Genomic DNA, 23,752 nt, shown 5'->3' with positions numbered 1-23,752 from the left:
TTTAAACACTGTGCCTTTAAAGATTGACAGCTTTGAAACACTTTTACTGGAATTCCTGACTGGAGATCTGGAGAGGTCGTTTGTAAAGAATTCAACTTTCAATTCCACACTGACAACGATTAGTGTCGATAAAGATATTATTATATTCCCTGTAAAGCACTTTGTAATAGATTCCTGTCTTAAAAAGTGCTATATAAATAGATTTTAGTGAGAAAGTGTTTGTCTTTAGTTATGAACCGTGTGTTGTTGATTTAAAACATCCCGGTAATTCCAAAGGGTTTACAAATCTTCTTTTTAAATATGTATATATTTTCCCTTGCGGTGTGATATAGTGCATGGCCTTTCACTAATGTCTGTGACTGAGCTATACTTGTCTGCGAGCCTATTTCCTCTGCCGCTGTCCTTCATAAATCCAATGAATTACCCAGTATCCCCCCTCTTTCCTCCATTAACCCTCCCCTACTGCCCACCTCCCTCTTCTCTCCCTCCTGAACGAGTGATCAATTAAGGCCCTGTCCAGCGCTCAGTGCACGTCAGCACTTTCTCTCCTCCTCTTATCCCCTCCCTGTCATTTTTCTCTTCTTTTTGGGTGTTGGGCCAGCCACCACCAACACGAAAGGATAGGGAGCAGAACAGACCAAAGGCAGTAGGAAAAACAAAAAGAGAGAATCTTTTATTTTCAGGATGAGAAATGCTCTGTACAGAGATGTGAGTGTTCAGGTGTCAGTATGTGCTCGAAGGAAAACATCCTTTCGTAAACCCTCTGGCAGGAAGTTTACCTTCTGCCTTGCTAGAGGACTTTGCTTTAAAGAGGAAGAGAGAGAAGACAAAAGATGAAGGCAAGTAGAGAGCAGTTATAAAGGACTTGTACAGCTGTCTCTACACTCTATCAGTTCACAGTGAGAAAATACATGTGCACAGACAGTGCTGGTCAGGAATGTAATGCAGTAAACATATTTTGTCCTAGAGGAGTAAAGTAGGAGATTTTTGTTTATTATCATCAAGTCCCATTAAAGCTAAAACAAATCTGCTGAAATTACTGCCTGTGTGGTCAAAGCTTCCTTTCCTTTGTGTCATAAAATTTTAAGGAACGCATTAATGAGCCACACTTCACACTGAGTGTCATGCTCCTCTGTTATGATGAACACGGGCTCTGTTGTATTTTATCAGGGTAAATCCCTCAGCCATTGTTCTGTTGCTGCAAAAACAGCATCAAATGTGCATCTGACGGTGTAAAACGCTTGCTAGAAAGTGCACTGCTTAGCTGTTTTTTCAAATTAAAAGAAGAAAAATAGCGTCAACCTTGGGATTTGTTGAAAAATACAGAGAAACTCTGCTTTTATCCTTCAGTGGGTTGTTTAGTATCTGAGGATATTCTCCCACACAGCAGTCAGGTAAACTGAATGAAAGTGATTTATGTCTGCTTACAGTTTAAAGGTATGGTTCAATAGTGAGCTTAGTGAGATCCAACACCTGCCACACAGTTGCAGGAAAACACAAGTTATCCACAGTTTAATGTTAAAACAGAGCTCTGTTGTCTGTTTAAGGCTCCGTATTTGGAAAGCCGCGCATATTTTGTACTTCTGCACGCCGGCAAAGTGGATTTTAAAGCAAACACTGAATATGTGATTAAAGTGCAGTTTTAATTCAAGTGTTGCTTGAATTTACTGTTTAGTAATTACAGCCTTTTTCATTTTCAGAGGCTCAAAATTAATTGGACTTACTAACATATTATTAAATATATATGGACTTATTTTTAAGCACTTGTATGAAAGTTTTTTGTAGTTACTGCCTGAAGTCTAGAACCCATGGATATCACCAAATGCTGGGCTTCCTCTCTTGAAATGAGTCTCACTTTCTTCAGTTTTGTATTTAATAAGTGAAAAGCATGCTTTTTTGGGCTGAGATCAGGTCACTGACTTGCTTTTGCAGTTTGCTTTGGGTCATTATCCATTTGCACTGTGAAGCGCTCGACTGAGTTTGGCAGAAAATGTGGTAGGCTTCAAATTATGAGCTGTTTTTCTCCTTCTTCCCATCATTCTGGTACAAATTCATCTTAGTGTTATCTGTTCAAAGATGGGGTTTTTTCTCTAGGATGTTGCAGACTCACATCCAGTCTAAAGATGTGGGAATATATATAAAAGTGGTTGTCACATTGTGATTGTTTGATTTTAAATCCTCTGTAGTGGTGTATAGATGCAAAACTATAACAGTTGTGTCTCGACCATCAAATGATGGACTTTGCTGTATTTGCATTACATCCTAATAGACAACCACTCATATTATCTCTTTCAAAAGCAACACACAGACTAGTTTGAACAATTTCCATTCATCCCTCCATCTTTTTTAACCACTTATCCAATTCTGATTTGTGTGGGAGTTTGAACATTTTTTAGTAGCTGTGCACTAGAATTGTACTCACATAGAAATTCACATTGAAATGCTCAGATAGTAGCATCAGTGAAACACTGGCAGACTCTGAGCTGTTGAAGGTGGGCTCTATCCTAGCTGTTTCAATGACTCATCCTTCCCTTATAATCTTTGTGCTCAAAATCCCCGCATCATTAAACTCCCATTATTTCAGTATAGCTTACTCCATAGTGAGGATCAAATTGAGATTTCAGACACTTATAAATTCTCCTTTCCCATCTCCGCTGTCACTGACTAAATGTAGGGTCACACGACTTTAGTATTTTTCACAATGTTACATTTCCATTCAGTTCTGGGACTTGTTAAGTGCACTCGTGTTGTGTTATATAACGTCAAGGGAACACTTTTAGATACATCCTGTACAAGTACAATGAAAGCACATTGGAAGCAAGTCTAACTTTGGCGAGACCGGAGAGGAGAAGCTACATTAATCTATAGATATTTGTAAACAGGAATAACTTTGCATTCTGCATACCTTCAAACTGTTTGCAGACACCCAAATATAAAGCATATATAAAAGGTAGATAAAGCTACAGAGTCTAAAAGGTGCAGTGTAAAAGAGTCTATGGGGAAAACAAATATCCTACTCACTTTATCTTTGATTTCAATAAACACTCTTGATAAGTTAATGATTGTGATTGCTACTTTCAATTCTTGGATAATACGATGTTTATTTAGTAAAATATGATCCCCTCACTGTCCTTAAAGGTAGATAAAGCAGGGTTTGTGTGCATTAGGGCGTGCCTGTCCTGTGACTGACAAGTTGCTACCCTACGAGCATGCAGTATCCCACAGTTTCTCAGTCGCATCCTCCCTCCTCATCGCTTCCAGTTTTAAATCATCAAGATGGCAAACAGCCAGCATGCTCAGCTCAGGCTCTGGACTGGGATGGGGACTTTGCTAACCATCGCTGACATCACGATTACTACATTAATCTTTTATATGCGTTCTGCAGAGACAATTCATTTGTTGTTTGACTGGACTTGCACTGTATGGACAAAAGCACTGGCACACTGCCTCTACAAGAGCTGCTCGGCCATGGAAACCCATGCTATGAAGCTCCCAGCGAACAGATATTGTGCTGATATTAACGTCAGGGGAGGTTTATCAGTCTCTGGAGAGGATTGGCAACTTTTACAGACTATGCACCTCAGCGTTCAACAACCCCGCTCTGTAACTTCATGTGTCAGAGTTGCTGTGTTTCCTTCCACTTCTACACTGCAATAATACAAATTACATCAGGAAGGGCATCCATATGGTGCTTATGAGGGTTCACATGCACTCCAACTTTAAAAAAAAAAAACAACCCACCAGCAAATAGGAAAAAGCACACGAAACCCAACAGAAGTGTGATGGAACAGCTGCGGATGTGACAGAAACCAAAATATGCGAACTGTACTGAGACACGTTTAAAGGAAGCAGAGGCTTCATCTGTGCTGTGATATACTAATGATATTCTCATCATTAGCTGTCAGGATGAGCTGTTTTTGGGGCTTTTTGTGAGCTTTTATTGCATTTTTTTTCTATTTCCGTTGTGTATTGGTCGCCTTTGCAGCATTTTACTATTTGCTGTTGTTGTTGTTTTTAATTTGCCTTGCAGTACATCCGGCAAACATGTAGAGCTACACGCTGCAGCGACCCTGTAGTGACAGGGTAGCAGCTGAAAGCAGCAATGCTACAGCTGATCTTTAAATATCAATATAAGCTTCACAAACTGAATATGAGTACCACGCTGTAATTCACTCGCTCACCCATTCACAAATGTTTTTGAATGCAGACGCACGGCTGAGTGCTTGCTGTCATACACCTGCAGCAATGGGACTAAAAGCATTTGGATTCAAAGATTAAGAGGTGTGCTCCATTACTTTTGTCCATATAAGTAGTTTGTGTGTTGGCATAAACCTTCAAAATGCCACTGCAGTGTATTTCCTGGAAAATATGATCCTATTAAATTCTCTTATCTCATTTTAGATCACTGAGGAGACTCTAAACCTTTCAATAGATCATACAGAAATTTGATGGGATGTTTTTTCACTGTAATACATATTTTTTATTTAGAATGCCCTCGCCCTATTTTTCTGCCTCTCGTGCCCTTTTAAAACCCTGACCTCCCCTCTGAGTTATTAAACCTTTTAATACGAAATCCAATGAGTTTCGCTGGACCTATTACGAGCTGCCAGATCCACTTAGATGACTGCCTCGTAAGTTATTATCAGTTCAGGTCTCCGCTGTGGTGCAGCTACCGGCCACTGCATCACTGATGACCAGTTAATTCAGTTTCCCAGTCATGATTAGCGCCGCACACTGTGCACACTGCTGGGGAGCTTTGATCTCTGCTGATTGTTGCAGATTGGCAATCGTCTCAAAGAGATAAGGCCTCCGAAATTTAAAGTGGCTCGCGAGCAGTGGAGGGACTTCATCTTTTAAAAGCTTATTAGTCTTGAAGATTATCCGAGGTCTTTCAATTTGACGGTCATTAGATGGGTGCGATTGAATAATAGATGAGATCCTCTTCTGTTCCTCTGTGCTTTCTTGCTCTTCGGTCCACTTTTGCGTATCCAGCAACAAGCCGCTTACTGCGCCTCACTGTGCCAGTGCCGTGGGAGAGGCAGTCTCGTTCCTTCACGACTGCTCTTTGTTGTCTGTCCTTGTAAAAGTCTCTGTCTCCTCTCCCCGCCCTCTCGTCCTCACATCACTCTAAATGATGCAGTATTTTCTCAACATGTGGGAGTCTGGGGCTGTCTTATCTCTTCAAGAAAATAAAACAGTAAAATGTCTGCCTCATTTATCTATCTGCCTCTCTCTTCTCCACCCTTATTCTTTCAATCTCTCTCTCTTGCTCTAAGAGCTTTCTTACTCCAGGTTGGATTACACTGATAATCCTCCCTTTCTTTATCCATTTCTGGCTCAGCGCTCACCCTAACTTTGGAGGAAAGTCTTTGAATTAACCAGAAGAATCCATTTCACCTTTTCAAGAATCTGATAAAGCACCCTGCTTGCCGTAATCTCATTTTACCTTCACTCTCCATCCCCTTCTTCATCTGTTTTCTTCTTTTATTTCAGTTCCAAAACAGAATGTACTGCAAAGAAAACCTTTTTTTTGTTTGTTTCCGATTGCTTTGCAATCACAAATCATAGAACCTACAGTCCACTGGAAATTGGGTTTCCTTGGATCGGGGCCCACTCCATCTTTTATCCCATATTTAGTTTCTTTCATCCTTTCCTTCACGCTTCTCCTCCTCTTTTTTTTTCTTTTTCTTTGTTTTCAGACAAAGTCTTTTGAAATAGCGTCCGCAAAGTTGGGAGCAGACATGAGGATTGAGATGGTGCATATGATGTTGAAAACACTAAATGCCACCAGACAGAGGCGGTCAATCACAGCGCCTGCAAATTTCCACTGCTCCGCCATGCTTTCGGTCTCATCTTGCTCCCGGAAGCGGTCCGCCATGTAACGCACCTCCTCCAGGATGGCCTGGAGCTGGGGGTCTCCCATCCCTACAGTGGAGCACCCTCCAAGACCTCCCGCCCCTCCTCCAAAGCCCCCACCACTGGAGACAGTGCTGGGACATCCTACAGTTTCCACATTAGGGGTAGGCGGTGGAGGGGAGCTGCAAAATTGTGACGGCAGGTGTGGAGGTGGGCTTCCCGCCACTCGCAGAGGCCCAGCTGAGATGTTGTTTCTCTGGATGCTCTCCGGGAGCACCGAGGGGTCGTCCATGCTCTGAAAACCCATATATAGAAGATTCCCGTTGTTGTTAGCACTCGTCTGAGCCTGGAGGTGGGGGTGCCCTGCATGAAGTGGCCCTGTTTGGAGGGGAGCCAGGTTCTGTGGGTGCAGCGGGTGGAGGGAGTCCGGAGGGTTAGGGATGCTTCCGCTCTGTGACCCCGAGGAGCAGCGGCGCAGGTGGGGGGCGCAAGGTGGCCGCTCTGGGTCGTCACTCTCACCCGGGCGCTTCATCCGCAGGAACCATGCGACCCACTGCAGCAAAACGAGCTGCACCTAGTAAGAGAGAGAGAGAGAGAGGGACACTGAGATATGTAGAGATGACAGCGGGGGCCTCGAGGGAGCACAGAGCATAAAGGCACTCAAAGAAGTAAAAGAAAACATAAGAAAGCAGCCACAAAGCACCAAAAGCAGCTACACATCCTGACCTGCACCTAACGCCAGTTAAGCTGGGCTAATAGGCAGTTATTTGTCTCTTTCAAACTGCAGCTGCACTTGTAGAAGTATAAGATCCTCACCAGGGTCGCCTGAGGAAAAGATTTTTTTTCTTTGACTGCCTTCCCCACAGAGAGGAAACTTAGAAAGGTAGGCATACATTCAAACTGTGGAAATATTGAGAGCAGTGCTCACATTGCTGTTTTATGACTCTAACAAGTTTGCTGTAATGTTTCATTGAACAGTGTTTAAATAAAGACCTTATTCAAATTTAAACCTTCGCTTCTGCTTTCCCAAAAAATACAAAAAAGACTCCAGGTCCCCTGAAAGTCATTCTGGCCCAGCAGAGTCCAGATGGGTGTCTGGCATCTAATGAGCAGCTAATGTCCAGATGACTGCTCAATTACACACGACAGAGTATGTTTACCAGCCAGGTAACCGTCTCTGTTGCTGCTAGCATTGACGAAGGTTTTTTTCAGAGGCTGTAATTATGAACTGTGCTGGTTCGATGCCCTCATCTGAACCACATCAATTAGCCTGTTAATTGGCCATTGGACTGTCTGAACGAGCCATTCATCAACAAAGCGTCCTTGAATTGTGTCGATACATCGAGCATCTGCGCTGTCATGCAGTAAAGCTGATGCACATGTATTGAAAACTGCAGGCCTGTCAGTTCATCTCTGCAGTCTACACATAAATCACCAGATAAATACATCTTAAGATGTTGGTTAATATTACATTACATGACATTTATTTTCATTTCACACCCTCTTTCAACATTTTTCACGTTTTAAAAAATTCACGTTATGACAAAACTTTTGTTAAAACAAAGCTTGATGAATTTTTTATTATTAAAAAGGCGAGGAAAATAAAAAAAAAAAGAAGAAGGAATGAGCCAAATCAAATCCTCCCACACATCCAGAGTGCTTTGAAATGCACTCCTGTTGAAGTCTGTGGTGAGGCATTTGATGAGCACACTCAGGCAGACTGACACTGCTGGATGAGTCACAGCCGAGGAAGTCGGAGAATAAAAAGCGAAAGAAAACTGGCAGAGGAGCACAGGTATAGAGCTAACAAATGGATGACATGTTATTGAAAATGCAGAGCAGAAGAATGATACCAAAGCTTGAACAGAGATTAACAAAATGATTAATTTGAATATATCTGCGTAAATTAGAAAGACCGATCTCTTATTAAAGCAGCGAAGCGTGTAAGTGATGATGTTTGTGGAGTTAGGCTCACCCATTTGGGCATTTTTCCTCCGGTCGGATCGTGATGATGATACTGCAGAACCACCACTGTGGCGATGACTGACATCCCAACGATGATCATTATGCTGGCAAAGTACTGACCTGGGAGGAGTGGGAGAGAGTAAAATATTTCATTTTTAAGTCGCACCGTAATTTCCTATACTGCCTCACTGAACTTCACAGTATCTGCTACAGCTTGTTATTTAGGAAACAGTCCGGCAATCGTTGTATAGAAGTAAAAGATCTACAAAATGATGGCTTAATGTCTGTTTTCAAGGACTCTAAGGTCAGCAAGATGAGGTATTTCACTGAAACACATTATGATGGGATTCTCAAGAAAAATGTGAATTTTTAAGGATGGTGTGTTCCTGTTTTTGTTAAGGTGGATGTCTTCATAACACAACTTCTGCCAAGTTTATACTCCTGGGGGAAAAATCATCAAACAGATTAAATCCACAGCAGATTCTCCTAATTAAAAAAACAAGCAGAAAGGAAAACACTAATGATTATGACTCTGCTTTTTTTTTCTTCTCTTACGTTTTTAATGACCAGGATTTGTGTCTTCAGGCAAAGATGGCCTTGCATCTGTGTCGGTTGCCGTCTAAGCTCGCTAAACATAATTTCCAGCAGCGTGCCCACAATCAATTTAGACTATTAAACTTTAAGGTGAGCAGGTGGCCACAGTAAATCCTGTGATTACAGTTTTTTTGGGGGGGAGCATTGTGCAGATTTTCTGGTCTCCTGTAGTGCAGTACTGTGCAAAAGTCCTGAGCAATCCCTCAATTCTCCATGTTTTGCAATGAAAATGGGAAATAGGTGCAAAAATTGATTAAAATGTGCAAAATGAAATCCATGGAAATAAAGTGTATAAGGCAATCTGTACAATTCAAACAGCTTGAAAGTCAGTGTTTGGTATGACCACCCTTATTCTTCTGTCTTAGGGAAGCTTTCTTGGTGTGTCTTTGAGTAGTCTTCATGAATAGTTCTCCAGGCTTCTTGAAGGACATTCAAAACTCCTCTTTGGATGTTGGCTGCCTTTTGTTCTGTTCTCTGTCAAAATGATCCCACACTGCTTCAATAATGTTGAGGTCCGGGCTCTGGATAGGTCAGTCCATGACTGATGGTGCTGCACTGTGAGTTTTTCTATCCAGGTGTGGTTTTACTGCTTTAGTGTGTTTAGGATCATTGTCATGCTGAAAGATGAAGTTGTTGTCAATCAGACACTTTCAAGATGGTATTGCATTATGGATCAAAACCTGACTGCACTTTTTGTGTATTCATAATTTTATCAATTTTGACAAGTTTTTGACAAGATCACTGTTGCCACTGATTTTCACTGCAGTTCCCCGTTTCCCTTCCCTAAGAATACCTTTTTTGACAGCCACTCTTCCACTCAGACTATTTCTGATGAGGGTCCAGCGAACAGTAGATGGATCAACCGAAGGGTCAGACACATTTCTCAGGTCCTCTTTCAGGTCTTTGCTGCATTTTTTCCTATTTCTTAAGGACACGGCTTTTGGATACTGTTCATCAGCTGTAGATACCTTTTTTAGGTCACTTCTTTTTTCCTCCACTTGTCAAGTTTCCTTAAATGTTTTAGAACACACTGCACATCATCCAGAGAAATGCCAAGTTTTCAGCTAACACCTCACTGAATATGACTTTTTGCAAAAATACTCTTTTATGTCTGCCAAACTGTGTTATCTTTGGCCCTGGTTTTAGATTGAAAGGTAATTAAATGGAAACAATGTATGTGTTTTTGCAACAGGCTGCTAATAAATTTTAAATGAAGTTTTCTGTTATGTATAAGAATAACACGGGTTTGTGTCTGGAGTTAGAAGCCTGTTACATGCTTGAATGAGACATAGGTTACTGTTAAATGGCTTAAAAAACACAAAGAATCCCATTCCTCTGAAAATTGTCAGGTAAAAGAGAGCCTGGCTCCTTGGAAGCAAATGTTAAATACATGAGAGGTGGATCGAGAAAAAAAAATCCTCTGTACATTGTAAAGTCATCTGTGAAAAACCTGGCTGTTGGACAGATGGTCCATTACTGTGGTTCAAATTTAAATATCTTCACTATGTGATGAATTGCCCTGAAATTTTGTGTGACATTTGCCAGATACGGTTAAGTGAGAACTACTGTCTCTGGTAGCTTTTCATGTAGTTTCAGGGTTCTGAGATTATCAGAACAGCAGCTGTTGGGAACATTTTGTGCAGCCTGCAATTGGGTAATGTTCCTTTCATCCATTCATAGTTCATGTTATACTCTTGCACTGCAGGAAGACCGTTGCAGACGACAGCATACTTCCTCCGTTTCAGCCTTGAAAGCAAAGTATAAAAGGCAGCATCACTCAGCTAATGAATTAAAACAACCTGTAAACCTGAAAGCATTACCAGTCCAGCATACAAAAACACCATCTGAATGGTCACAGGGACACTTGTGTATCCCCTCTGAATTGACACTAGGTCATTGAAACCTTGAGAAATCCTGATCTACAGTTAGGTCCCTAATTTGTTGGACACAGTATTTGTAATAACAGTTTTTTAAAAAGAAGGAATGCACTGGCCAACACCGAAATGTCTAACAGACCACAGAAGACAAGTTCACAACACCTAACAGTCACCAAGGCTTTCAGAGATGCTGATCTACAATCAGCAGAGCCTTCAAGATGAACTTGTCCTAAAAGATGGGAAGAGAAAAGTAAGGAGAAGGACAGACGCAGCTCATCAATCCAAATTTACCACATCAAACAAGGTAGAGGCAATCTTGTGGCATGGGCATGTACAGCTGCCAATTGAACTGGACTGCTAGTGCTTATTGACAATGTGACTCCTGATAGAAGCAGCAGGATGAATTGTGAAGTGTACAGGCCTGTACTCCCTGCTCAGAGTCAGCCTAAAGTGGATTGCACAGTGCAAATGGACAATGACTCAAACCAAACTACTAAAGCAACCCAAGAGTTTCTCAAGGAGAAGAAATGGGATTTTCTTCAAATGGTTGGTCACCTGATCTCAACCCAAGACAGCATGTTTAGGCCTGCAACTGAAGGTGGCTGCACTAAACGCCCAGCAGAGCATCTCATGGGAGGAATCACAACATCTGGTGATGTTCACAGGTTCTAGAGTTGAGTCTTGGATTTTACTCCAACAGTCCTGATATTTAAAACTATATTAGTCTGTCCGATTCCTCCTGAGCCTCTAAAAATGGGGAATTGTGTATAAAAATTACCGTAGTTCCTAAACAGTTCATTTAAATTTGTTGTAAAAACCCCAGAATCAAAGCCTCGAATTAAAGCCTGCACTTCAATCACATCTTAATTGTTTGGTTTAAAATCCACTGAGGTGACGCACAGAGGCGAAACTACAAAAAAAATGTGTCTTCGCCCAATGAATTATCAACCTAACTGTTTAATCAACATGTTCAGCATCCACAGGCTAACTATCAATTATAACAAACAAAAAACAAGCACAAAGTATCGATCGTGCCCATCAGATAGAAACTGCATGCAGTATCTCCAGTGAGTCAGACAGCCTGATTTAATGCTGTATGTTGTGATGGCAGCAGATTCTTTTTCCTATGAATATATCCATCTTTCACATACCTATGAGAGGGACGGAGTCAGATGTGGCTGGCATGATCTCTGCGACCAGCAACATGAAAACAGTGAGAGACAGCAGGATGGTGATACCTGCAGATAGAAAGAAAAATGATACATTTTGTTAGGCGATCGATCCAGCGGTTTGGTCTCCTCCCCTCAGTCGCTCTGTCTACTTCTGAGAAACTGCATTAGTCTGTTTGGTATTTTGATAAATAGTCACACTCAGGAAGAGATCGGGTTCGATTTATGTAAATGACCGGCTAACGCTCGTACAGTGAATCACTTTTTTGGCATTGTGCACCTCTAAAGCAAAAAAAAAAGCACTTCCGCATACACAGCACATAACCCTTTTTAAAGGTGTTCAAACACCACCGGTGTGCACGCGAACACACTCCTCACACCCTCCCGCAATTCCATCTTCATTTATCCACCGCCACGCAATCTGTCTCACGTCTCCAGCAGACGGAATTTAGGGAGTGCTTTGCTGGCATAACTGTCCCCATTCAGAGGCATTCAATTAAACTCCCAGGCCGAGAGATAAAATATGAATGCTCTTTAAGGATATTAGGTGAATTAAAAATGCGTCTTTTATGCCGCTTTTTCTCTTCACATATGACATTTATTCTTTTTAAAAGCATGCTCCTCTAACCCTAACGGCCCGGCCGCTCAGTGCACGCGTCTCCTCCATCAAGTGAAGTGACAGAGAATTTTTCTGGAAGCCAGTGTGTAAGCTCTCCCCCCAATCAATTCACTAGCTTTAATTACATCAATAGGTTAATTGTCCGTGTGTGTAAGGCTTGGCATCCCCCCCCCCACCTCCTCCTTTTATGGAGAAATGCTGCGTAATGCATCCTGCATCGGGGGTGAGGTTAGGCTTTGACAATGCTGTTGCCTCCCAAGCAGACATGAGTCAAAGAGCATTTAGATAGAAGGATTTATCCAATTATCAAGGTGAACTTAATGCAATATCAAGCTGCAATCTTCTATTTTCTTAAACAATTAGTCAAATAAATGGTGGAAAAAATTATGCAAAATTTCACAAAATTCAAAAGTGACACAAAAAAAATCTTGAACCAATCAAATTAGATTTAAACAAATGTAAAGCTGAGACTTTTTCTCTATTTTTACTTTATAAAACTTAATCGGTTTCCCAAACATACAGCCATAAATTTTCAACCACTTCCCTCTTCCATTAGTTGCCTAACAGCTTTAGCTCTATAAATGTCAGATAACGTGAAATCTGGACTATTTTAATGTCCTGAGGAGATGAACATTAGTCATCTCTAAACAGGTTGAAGCAGATATTAAAACATATTTGCAGCTGCTGCTTGATCACGGCAATGCTCTCTCTCTCTCTCTTCCAGCCCATTATTGTGCGATTTGGATGTCTCTCCCCTTCTCCTCCTCATCAGTCGTCCCTCTCTCTTTTGTGCTGTCCTCTCTCATCCTTTTCGAATTCTTCTCCTGTCGGTGTTATCTTTTTGCTTCCCTCCCACACCCATCGGTCTGTGTTCCTCCTCCTCGCATTTCTCATCTTTCTATTTTATCCTGTAATCCCTCTCCTCTCTCAGCTCCCCACCCCTCTCCCCTTTGTCTGTTTCATGGCTCCCCGTAGTCTCCAGTGCCACTCCTTCAATTCTTTTTTTTTTTCTTGAATTTATTCCGGGATGGCTTGCTTGTTGTGAGCTCAGTTTTTGGCAGCCTATAAACTACTTCAGTCAAACCCGGGAGCAAGTTGGAGATTTTTGCATATTTGACACGTTCTTTTTACAAAATATATACATTCGTTTCAAAAAGCCCGAACACTGTGTAAAACCTGCAAGTCGTTTCAATCATATAAGGGACATTTGGAAGTCTTACTGCATTTGCAGCAACATGCTTGGAGAAAGTTGAAAGCAGTGCAATGAAAAACTACAAAAAGTCATGGCCACATGTGCTGCTTTTGAGGCGCCATCTTTTTCATAGAAGACCCCTCGCTTCTTCCATGTATTACAGCAGCTTGGCTCTGTAGTGAGTTATGTGCTTGAAGTTTCTATTTTCCTTCAGGTCTTTACACCGTGTGCATCTTGCACTTGAAGCTTTCATTGTATGCATTCATGATTACCTGCTTTACAGTTCCCTGGAGGGGGGGGGGGGGAGGGGGGGGTTCATGTTTCTGTGAAGTCTTTTAAAACTAGTTTTTGATCCACTCACCCAATGAGATCTTCTCCCCGGAGTCAGCAGGCAGCACAAAAATGAGCAACGTCATAGAAGAGAGCAGCACACATGGGATGAGAAGGTTCAAGGCGTAGTAAAGCGTTCGCCGCCTTATTGTAATAACAAAAGTCACATCCGTGTAGGGCTCCTTACAGCAGTCATAGAAGACTTCATTCCGCTTTCCAGGAACTCCTGGAAGTAGGAGAGAAACTGGTTTAGTTGCTCATGCCTGAATAAAAGTGAATGCAATGCAAACATTTTTCCCTACTCACCTATTAGGTCCCATTCTCCGTTGGGCATGTAGCCTGAGATGTCAGCGTCGACCATCTGGAGGTCCAGCAGCCAGCCATCGTACGTCCAAGAGCCAAATTTCAGCTCACATTTCTGAATGTCAAAAGGAAACCAGCGAACATCCACATTGCATGTGCTCATAAAGATTCCTGAGAAAAGGACAAAAGCACAGGGGCTCCTCAATCAATTGACTAAATGACAACAATGAACCGCCGCTTCCTGAGGAGAGGTGACAAGGGAAAGATGTACAGCCGGACCATTTGTTTAGTGCAGGGAGTCTGTCCAGAATATCAAGTTCCTTGTTAGAGAATCATTCATTCACTTCAAGACCTCTTTTTTTTTTTAACTTTCTACAACTGTGTGAAAAATGTTACATCACAACCAAAGGTGCACACTGCAACAGCATTTTTATGAACACCCTGCAGGTCTACAGAGAGTTTTTAAATTTAGTTTGGAGGCTGAGGAAGTGAAAGCAAGGACTAGATTAGAAACAAGCTCCCGTCAAAGAGATGGCTATAAAAACAAAACTTGGCAGCTATATATATTGTCACTCACAGGTTTCAGATATTTTCTGCTGTGAACAAATGCTGCTTCTGCTCTCTGCCTGCACACACACACAGCTGTTAGCTAAGCCTCAGCTAGAGAAGAAAACATCAACGATGACACTGAAAAATGAGATTGTGCACAGTGCCATAATCAGATTCCCACTTCTATTATGCAGAAATAATAAATGCAACCGCTCCCATATGCACGGCATAAGTGACCAAGAAATCATAAAGACGCACTTCCACCCCCAAATGAAAAATTGCAATGATCCTCGCTGTGGTCGCTGGTGAGCTGCAGCTCTTAAAGTAATTACTGAAATAAAACGGTCTCACACACACACACACACAAGTGCAGAGAACCAAAATGCCAGTGAAGCCTTGCAGCTCTCAAAGACGTTCATTATGAGCCTGCCCACATGCAAATCAGCCTGTGGAAGTAAATGACAGCAGGGAAAGGGGGCTAACAGGTGGAAATCAGAGGTTCATCACCAAATGGAGTAGAAGGTATAGATTTTCTCTCTCCCTGCACTTCTTACTCACTAAAATCCAGCTCCTAACCTCAGGTTCCAACCTTTGCTTCTTGAGTGTGTCTTTTTAATTACTCCAGTTATGAGCTCCTAAGGCCCTAAAATCAAAACGTACACCGATCAAGTTAAAGCAGATCCACCTCTCTGTGCTTCAAAATAGATTTGAATAACAGAGAGGTGGATCTGCACACGCATATTTGCAGCCTGCCTCTCGAATATATCCAGTAACCTTGAAACAACACCTTCAAACAAGGCGCCAGAATCTTCTCTGCAGCTTGGAACAATCTGTCTCGCAGCGCGTACGGCTCCCAAAATAAAACTCCATCATTCTGAGCATTTCAAGGCCTAGAGACAAGATTACCTTGTTATAAATGTCATCCGGTCCAGATATGAGCTAAAGCCTGTTACACGACGTTTCCTGTTAGGCCATTAACACAACACAGCACCTTTACCTCTGCAGCAAGAGGAGTTATTCAGACGGCATGCAGCAGACATCTGGGATCCTCCACATCTGAATTATTTACTGTGTGTCAAGCTCCCCGCTCCATGCCTGACACCCACAAACTTGTTGCCTCTTATTTACTGACAATAACCAGCTGAACAACAGGAATTGTAGCCAGGCATGTGTCAGGGAGCTGATTTTTGTTTCTCATTCTTTTGATTTTTCTTACTTTTTCTCATTTACTAATAAAATACACACACCAAACCACTCCTTCACATATTTTTCCAAATCGTATCTTTGTATTCTTCCACTAATTGACCCTAGACAAAGAATTAAGCAGCTGTATTTACATTCAGCAGCAGCTCATGGGATGGCTTTTGGGGCTTGCAGTCTTCGACTTTTTATTCAAAAAGTCTTTTCAGGCCCTCCCAGTCGCTCTCTCCTCACCCCAAGAGATGGGATTCAGTCTCAGGCTTTGATAATCTGGTGTATAACGAAAAGACTGAGAAACTGCAAAGCAAAGGCCTGTGGAAACACGAGAGGGGAGTCTATACTTTTGTGGGCTTGCATTTGGGTTAAGGCAGGAAGCAGAGGAAGTGAGCGTCTCCTATTTATAGGTGTTACTCACGGAGCTGGGAATCCGTAACCAGTGACTAACTAGGGATGCTGTTTTACAGTGATAAAATATTAATGTCAAGTGTACAAACAGTAGGGAGACATGACTCGATTGTAGAATGAGATGCTGCCGTTGCACCTCGGGGAAATGTGGAGGGGATAAGGAGGGAGATGAGCGATGGGGAGAGCAGGAACGATGATTAAAATCTGAGAAATATGCGGAAAGCCTCACCTGGGGGAAGATACTTGGCAAAGCCGCTGGAGTTTACCAGAACATTGGTCTTAAAGGTGGAGTCAAAGTCATCATCTGCACTGAGGAAGGACAGGGGAAGAAGTGACACGACTTGTTGATGTGCGCGCGTACGAGGGGAGCGTTTAGGGGTTTATGCAGGGTTTACCTGTTGTAGAGGAGGATGTCTGGGGTCCAAATTTGATCTGTGGTAAAGCGAAGATTTTTCACTCCAGGATGTTCGCTCTGGTTCCACTGGAGATAGTGGTCGTACCAATTCTTCAACACACAAACACAGACATGCTGTCTGAGCCAACAACCTGCAGGCAAATCATTGCACACTAATATTGCACACAAATTGCCAAAAGTATTTGCTCATCTGCCTTTACGCACACGTGTATTTAAGTAACATCCAAATCTTAATCCATAGGGTTTAATATGATGTCAGCTTCAACTTTTCAGGAAAGGCTGTCGACAAGATTTAGGAGTGTGTTTGTGGGAATTCTTGACCATTCTTCCAGAAATGCATTTGTGATTCATCTCAAAGGTGTTCTGTCAGGTTGAGGTCAGGACTCAAGGCCAGTCAAGTTCTTCCACACCAAACTATCCATGTCTTCATGGAGTTTGCTTTGTGCACTGGTGCGCAGTGCTTTTGGAACAGGAAGCAGCTATTCCCAAACCCATTCCCTGAAGCTCTATGCACTGGTCTTGAGCTAATCTGAAGGCCACATGAAGTTCGGAGGTCTGTAGTGATTCACTTTTTGTAGAAGTACATTTTATACACCTCTGGCTGTGGAAGTGATTGGAACACCTGAATTCAGTGATTTGGATGGGTGATGAATACTTTTGGCAATGTTGTGTATTTCCAAAGCCCTCTACTGTTCATCAAAATAAAACAGAAGATAAAAGGAGGGCACTCTTCCATCTACTGTGTTATTCTGATAACAGTGTGCAGTTTCTTTTTAATTTCCTGCCGTTGAAATCGAAGGCGCTTGGAAAGAAGCCCGACTGGACCTCTTTAAGTTTCTTGAAGACGTTTTCACCTCTCATCCAAGATGCTTCTTCAGTTCTAAGACTGTCTTCAAGAAACTTAAAGAAGTCCAGTCGCTTTCCAAGCTCCTTGGATTGCCATGACCTGGATGACTGAGAACCAGCACAGATATTCCTGCTTTTGTCTTTTTTCTCCACCCTCATTAAATTCACTTCTGTTCAATCCTTTTTGCATTATAGTCTTCCCTCTCTCCTTTTTTGCTCATCTTATGTCTCTCTATGTTCATCAATCCTGTGTCTACATTTAGGTCCTCCACGCTGAAGTGATTACAATGATACATGGACTTCAGGGTGACCTTAATTTGCATGTTAAAGACTGAGAAAAATTGTTTTTGCCGCTGGAATACAATTAAAAAAAATTATCACCCCAAAATATTCAGAGTCTCTCAGGGGTCCTTACCATCTGCAGCCACATATTAGAGGTTAACACCTGGTTCTTCTCATCCTGCAAAACATTTACACCACTTAAATCATCATTTGCCATATAAACCACAAGGCAAGAGGTGTGAGCGCTGCTCTTAAACCATAAATCCACAAACAAATATCAAATATTTGAAAAAAAAATGGCGCATTATTAATACCACAGTTTCAGGCATAAACAAACTACATGCTCAATGCTTGTTTTTTTCAGTCTAATTTCCATTTTAATTGCAAACAAGCAAATGCTCAGTGTTCTCCATGAAAAACAAAATCTTAATCCAAGGATCTCAATTCATCCTTTTTAAAATGTTTTGTCTGATGTCAGAAATCAACAGCCCCCAAATGAGTCGGCGATGCCTACCACATCCATGATCTGTATCAAACTGAGGCTGAAGGAGACATTGAGAGGTAGGGAGTCGTTGGCCACTGGTCGCTCCATGTGGTTGTAGTCCTTCAGGAGGTTTTTCAGCAGAGTCCTCTGATGAGGGCCCTGCAATGATACTGAAAGGCAGAAGAAAGGGCTCATGTTTGAATCTGATATAATGCTCATGTGTGGAAGCAAGCGAGATTTGATGATTCTAATGTCTCTATGTTCACTTTTAGTGGGTCTGTAACCAGATTATAAAGTGTGTTTCTAAAATTCTAGGAAAAACTCCATTGAAAAGCACACTGGGGGGACAAATGTAAAAAAAAAACAGGCTGCTGATCAAATGAGAAGATTTAACCTTGAGGATTTCAGCCTCCTTATCTATAAATACATCTGGAAGAACATGACTGAAATGATAAGAAGACAGGAGGAAATGCATGAGGAGCAGGTTTAATGATGAAATTAGCAGAAATAGAAGTGATCACTTATCTGGGCTTTAAATGTAACACTGAGGAAGGGTCCAGCTCCTCAGTCAGAATAAAATATTTCAAATTAATGCTGAAAACGCGGAAGAAAAATCAGCAAAGAGAAGAAAGCTTCAGAGCAAGCGTGGAGAACATTAAGTAAACAGGAACTAATTAGAAATGTAGGAAAACCTTATCAGGGCATAACTGGCACTAATTAATGTGTAATTACGTTTGTTTGAGAAGCTCAGAGGTAATGCACATTAAAATGTTGAATTAAGATGTTGATAGAAGAAGTGAGAAAATATCACCCTGACCACAAATGTGCCATTTATTTGTGTGCATGTAGCTGTTTGTTTGTTTCCTCTCAGTATACCCATCATAACACACCCAAGGTTTAGCCAAGAACTTGTATTCTAATTTACTGTTTATACAACGCTTACATCCATCCATTTCCTTGGCTGATTATTCAACTAAGCGCCCTCCCTTAGTTGCAGCTCAGTCTTAGGGTCAACACAGACAACAAAACCCTCTCACGTCCACATTTGCAGATAATTAACCTAACAAGCATGTTTGAGGCCCACGCTGGCACAAGAAGAACATGCAAACTCTACCAAGTAGATTTGAACCAGGCTTCTAGCTGTGAGGTGACAGTGAAATATACATACAGGAAATAATTATCAAATTTTTATCAATCATGTGTCAGATTTTCAGTGTGGGAATTTCTTTTTTAAACTACAACTCTGAAACTCGTAGATGAAATGTTAAAAGCTAAAAAGAGAAATGTGTGTACACTCGACTTTATTGGGTACACCTGTTAAAGCAAATCAGCGAATCGCTGGCAGAATGGATAAGCATTGTGATTTAGGTGTCTGAGTCTGAGTATCGGAGGAGCTGCTGATCTGCTGGAATTTACACCACGCAACCATCTCTAGAGGTTACAGAGACTGGTCCGAAAAAGAGAAAATATCCAGTGAGCAGCAGTTCCCTGGGTCATGTTGATGTCAGAGACTGCTTCAAGCTGATAGGAAGACAACAGTAACTCAATACAACCAAACACTACAGCATATATACACAGACAACATGCTGGACCTGGAAAACGATGGGCCATTCACCACATCTCAGTCCAATAGAGCATCTTTGGGATGTGGTGGAATGAGAGGTTCAAGTCATACACGTGAAGCCGACAAATCTGCAGCATCAGTGGGATGCTATCATGTCAATATGATCAAAATACTAAAAGCATGAAAAGATTTGAGAACCTGCAGAAAAATACGTGGAAGATTTGGATCTTGCAGAAAGTCTGTGCATTTCATACTGATAAAGTTTTATATTTTCGAGGTAAATTGGTAAATTTATTTGCCGGGATGCGGTATGCTGTGCGTGAAATGGAAGGAACTGTTTGTTTAGTGAAAATGTCACTCGGCGTGCTGATACCCAAATAAACTGCTGTGAAAAGCAGATGCAGCCTGTACTCTGAACAGTATGGAGGAATTCTTTTTTATATATTACACTCTTATATAAGTTCGCTGCTGGGAATATGACAGGATTAAACCCTAGAGGTGCAGAGTACAAATTTACATGCACTTGTGGTGGCGTTTCCTTTCAAAGCTTGCCAAGTAATGAAAATTCCCTGAATGTTTTTTTCTTTAAAAATCCGTGTGCCCAAATACTGTCAGAAACCTTCGCTTCCTCGGTTTTCTTGTCTTTCATGTTTCCCAGCTTTTAGTCTTTGAAACCAAACAAACTGAACACTTTTTCACTGCTGGTACTTCTCCCTGTTGGTAAAGTTTGCCCGCTCTCCTCTCAGGTCTCTCAATCAATTGTCAGCCTTTATGTTCAGCTTTTACTTGTGCTGCTCGGAGCGCCGTCGGCTCGGCTGCAGCAACATGTCCACAACACGGAGAGGCAAGATGGAGATGGAAGAGCCAATTTATACGTCAATTCATTTGATCTCTGACAGGTTTTCCATGTGAGAGCCCCACACAGATTTGTGCAGAAAGAGCCAAGGCAAAAACTGCTTCCATTTTTCTATCTGGCATATCGCTGTGCTGACTAGATGTCAATCTGCCCATTACAACATCTCACGCAGAGGCATCCAACCCCGTTTCTCAGCTAAACTAACATCCAGAAAACATGAGCACAGTTAAGACGTAAACAAACAAAGCAAACAGGTGAGCAAGAGTCTCACTTTTCTTCTCCCGGAGTCTCTTTCCTACTTCCTGCTATTCTTATTCCACTGCATACTTTGTAAATCAAGCATCAGCAACGTGGACTCCAGCGCCCAAATTCCTCTAAAATGCTGCTGCAAACCGAGTGAAAGACAGACAGAGAGAGACATGCAGGCAGGCTCACCGTGGATCAAAGCAGAGAATCCAGAGAGGAGCAGAGCCACTGAGTGCCACATCCTGGTGGTGTGGAAGGGGTAAAAGAGAGGAGGCAGAAGAAGAGAAGCTTCAGATGTTGGAAAAAAGAGGAGGAGGAGGGAAAGGGAAAAGGGGGGGATACAGAGAGGAAAGAAAGGGAGGAAAGGAGCAGAGACTCAGGAAGCTGCTGGAAATCCTCCGGTCTGCATCCAGTCAGCATCAGAGGGAAGAAGTGCAAGCGTGTGCTGGAAGAAGGGGAGTCGAGAGAGGGCGAGTAAAAGGAGGAGGAGGAGATGCTGGTTGTGCTCTCGCTCCTCTCTCTCTCTCTCTGTCTCTCTGGGAGGTGGGACTAAAATGGAGAGAAGAAGAGAGAAAATGTCAGTGATGGGGTGAAAGGTTTGACGATAAAACAGTGAAGTGTGGGGACGGATGGGAGGAAGGAGAGAGTTTAATTGCCCTATCACTGTGGGCTGACCTTTTTAAAGACAATAGAAACTGATGAGGCACACGATTTTAAGTGCTCTTAACACTAAGGAGAAGGAGTTTAAGTGGGGAAAAAGGGGCTGATTGATGCAGCAGGGTGAAAAATGTTTGACATAGGCTCAACGCGTGCATAAATTCACGTGGCAAGCACCAAGGTTAACACATAACTGCTTATACTTCTCTCAGTAAACTGATAAAATGCACATTATGGTGATTTTTTTCCACTCTGTGTCAGTTTTTTCTGCACAAATTGCTCATACAGCCCCACATATCGCTAGATTGAACTTCTCCCTCACACTATAAAAGCTGAATCCTTCATAAATCCCTGGAATGTCATACATCCTTCCCTTGACAGTGTTCCCACTGTGACTATGTTTGCTTTGTGCCTGCTATACGTGTGCACCTGTCAAAACTATATTGCCGTTTGCTGCATATATAATAACACGGGCTGGTTATGGCTGTGATCACGCACTGCTGGGCTGGAAACTGTGTCTGCTGTGTGTGAGCTTCCCACACTCGTCGCTCGGTGAGCTTTGAATCCTGCGGGGCAGACAGACTCCGGTTTAATTGAGAAAGTGCTGGGCTCTGCAGGAGGGCAGCGGGAATGTGCATAGTTAAACCCTACTTCTCATTTGTCCTCATGAAATGCTGATGCAAGGGCAGAGGCAGCGAGAAACTGAAAGACTGAGAAAGAGGAGGGCGGGGTGGGGGCAAGAAAAGAGTTGGACTGTATAATAGATTACCCTATTACTTCTACTGCCCTTCGGAATTACCCCTTTCCCAGGCAGCCTGACACACACATCCAGAGCGCCTCCCGAGCTGCAGATTCATGCTCGGCTGCACACAGAGGAAGGAGAGTGGCCCTCGGAGGGGAGAAGAAGGATGGCCAAGTCACCGGCTAAAGCACGGCAAACTGCACCAAGCGTGGAGCGAGGCTACATGGTGTGCCCCAGCAATGTATCACCAGAGGAGGAGGAGAAGCATCCTGTTGCTCCTTCTGCATCCCTGCAAATATTACTGCTTAAATATGTGCATTATGTATTTTTGCGTTAACCTGGTGAAGAAAACACACACAAACACACACTCACCAGCACCGAGTGTGACACGGTGCCAAGAACAAAATCCATTAGCTTTCATAAAAATACAGATTGGAGGCATTGAAGCGTGGGTGACATCTGGCGGTGTGTTTTCCTACTGCACGCTGGCTTGCAGCTCGGCAGCTCTGCCTCTGAGTGTGTGCTGGGTGGAGAGAGAGGTGGTGGTGGTAATTAACAAGGAAGAAACTGGGCTAAATGGCACGAGAAGATGATGAGAGTCGGGGCCATAAAGAGAAGGCTAATTAGGAAACAATGCCAGCGAGTGAATAGAAACACAGAGCAGGATGTGAATTAAAGCCATATTAATGATTATGGCGGCTGGAATGAAGAGAACCAGGGTTATGGCCATCATGGGGTGCTCTTGGTCTCTCTCACTCTCTGAATATTTGCCTTTTAACTGTGCAGCTCCTGATTGTAAATGTAATGACACAGCAGCAGTGGTGAGATGGCCATTTCTTTGACCTGGCATGACTACTGTTTATCCCCCCCTCTGTGCTACATGCTGAATGGTGCCTCTGACAATGCAGCCATCAGCCTTAGTGGCTGCTGTGCTGTGGTGTTTTTAATTACTCTGCTGATTGGATTAGGCCCTTTCTTGCGCTGACACGTCCCCTTCACTTAATAGTGTGTTATCGACAAGAGCAGCACATACATCTATTTTCCTGTGAGGTCTGATTTGTCAGAGTGGCTTTTTTCTGGAGTTCTTTTCTAATGGACAATTTGATCCTGTCCCGGTAAGCCCTGCAGCTGCTGGACTCTAATCCTATAAAATGTTATGAAGTGATGTCTAAGAGTACTTCTTTCGGCTTAGTATTTCTATTACCTTTTATTTCTCACAATGAACCACAATGAAGTATCACAGCTGATGCAGCAAAATCAAAAATGTGATTGTAGCTTCATTTATGACATCTAGACTGGTTTAGTGGTTAGTGTATTTGCTTTACACAATACAAAGGAAAAGCAAGCTCAGTTAAGGATAAGGAAAAACTGGGGAACAAGGACTCGACATATTGTGGAGGTAAGATAAAAAACTAAAGAAGGAAGGAGGAAAAACTAAACCAACTAAGAATCAAATATATTTAATGATAAACAGAAGTTAGGATTCTAAAAAATACAAAACACTGGGTCCAACACTAAAGATCCATGACAGGAGGAGACACAAACACAGCCTCAGGCGGTCACGAGCTAGTCCAGTGCCAATCCCAAGCCTGGCACTAGAC

At 42.4% G+C, this 23,752-nt stretch overlaps 1 protein-coding gene across 1 annotated transcript; it reads right to left on the bottom strand.

The window, feature by feature from the left end:
• Positions 1-650: 650 nt before the first annotated feature.
• Positions 651-22,113, bottom strand: chrna11 (cholinergic receptor, nicotinic, alpha 11). The gene is made up of 10 exons (XM_085149548.1): positions 20,942-22,113; positions 18,117-18,256; positions 17,736-17,780; positions 16,455-16,564; positions 16,289-16,368; positions 13,909-14,076; positions 13,634-13,828; positions 11,444-11,530; positions 7,832-7,941; positions 651-6,430 (listed from the first exon to the last, which is right to left on the bottom strand). Exons 1-10 carry the CDS (start codon positions 20,991-20,993, stop codon positions 5,696-5,698), a joined length of 1,722 nt encoding a protein of 573 aa, XP_085005674.1. The 5' UTR covers positions 20,994-22,113; the 3' UTR covers positions 651-5,695.
• Between the last annotated feature and the right edge of the window lie 1,639 nt (positions 22,114-23,752).

This window comes from Neolamprologus multifasciatus, chromosome 22 (genome assembly GCF_963576455.1).
Source record: "Neolamprologus multifasciatus chromosome 22, fNeoMul1.2, whole genome shotgun sequence".
Taxonomy (NCBI): Eukaryota; Metazoa; Chordata; class Actinopteri; order Cichliformes; family Cichlidae; genus Neolamprologus; species Neolamprologus multifasciatus.
This window is presented reverse-complemented; position numbering and strand designations above follow the sequence as displayed.

Excerpts from the sequence above, each read along its gene's own strand:
- chrna11 (XM_085149548.1), bottom strand. The coding sequence starts at position 20,993 with ATGTGGCACTCAGTGGCTCTGCTCCTCTCTGGATTCTCTGCTTTGATC. Across the intron at positions 14,077-16,288 it reads TGCCAAGTATCTTCCCCCAG|GAATCTTTATGAGCACATGC; the intron begins GTGAGGCTTTCC and ends TCCTTTTCTCAG. Across the intron at positions 6,431-7,831 it reads GAGGAAAAATGCCCAAATGG|GTGCAGCTCGTTTTGCTGCA; the intron begins GTGAGCCTAACT and ends CTCTCTTACTAG.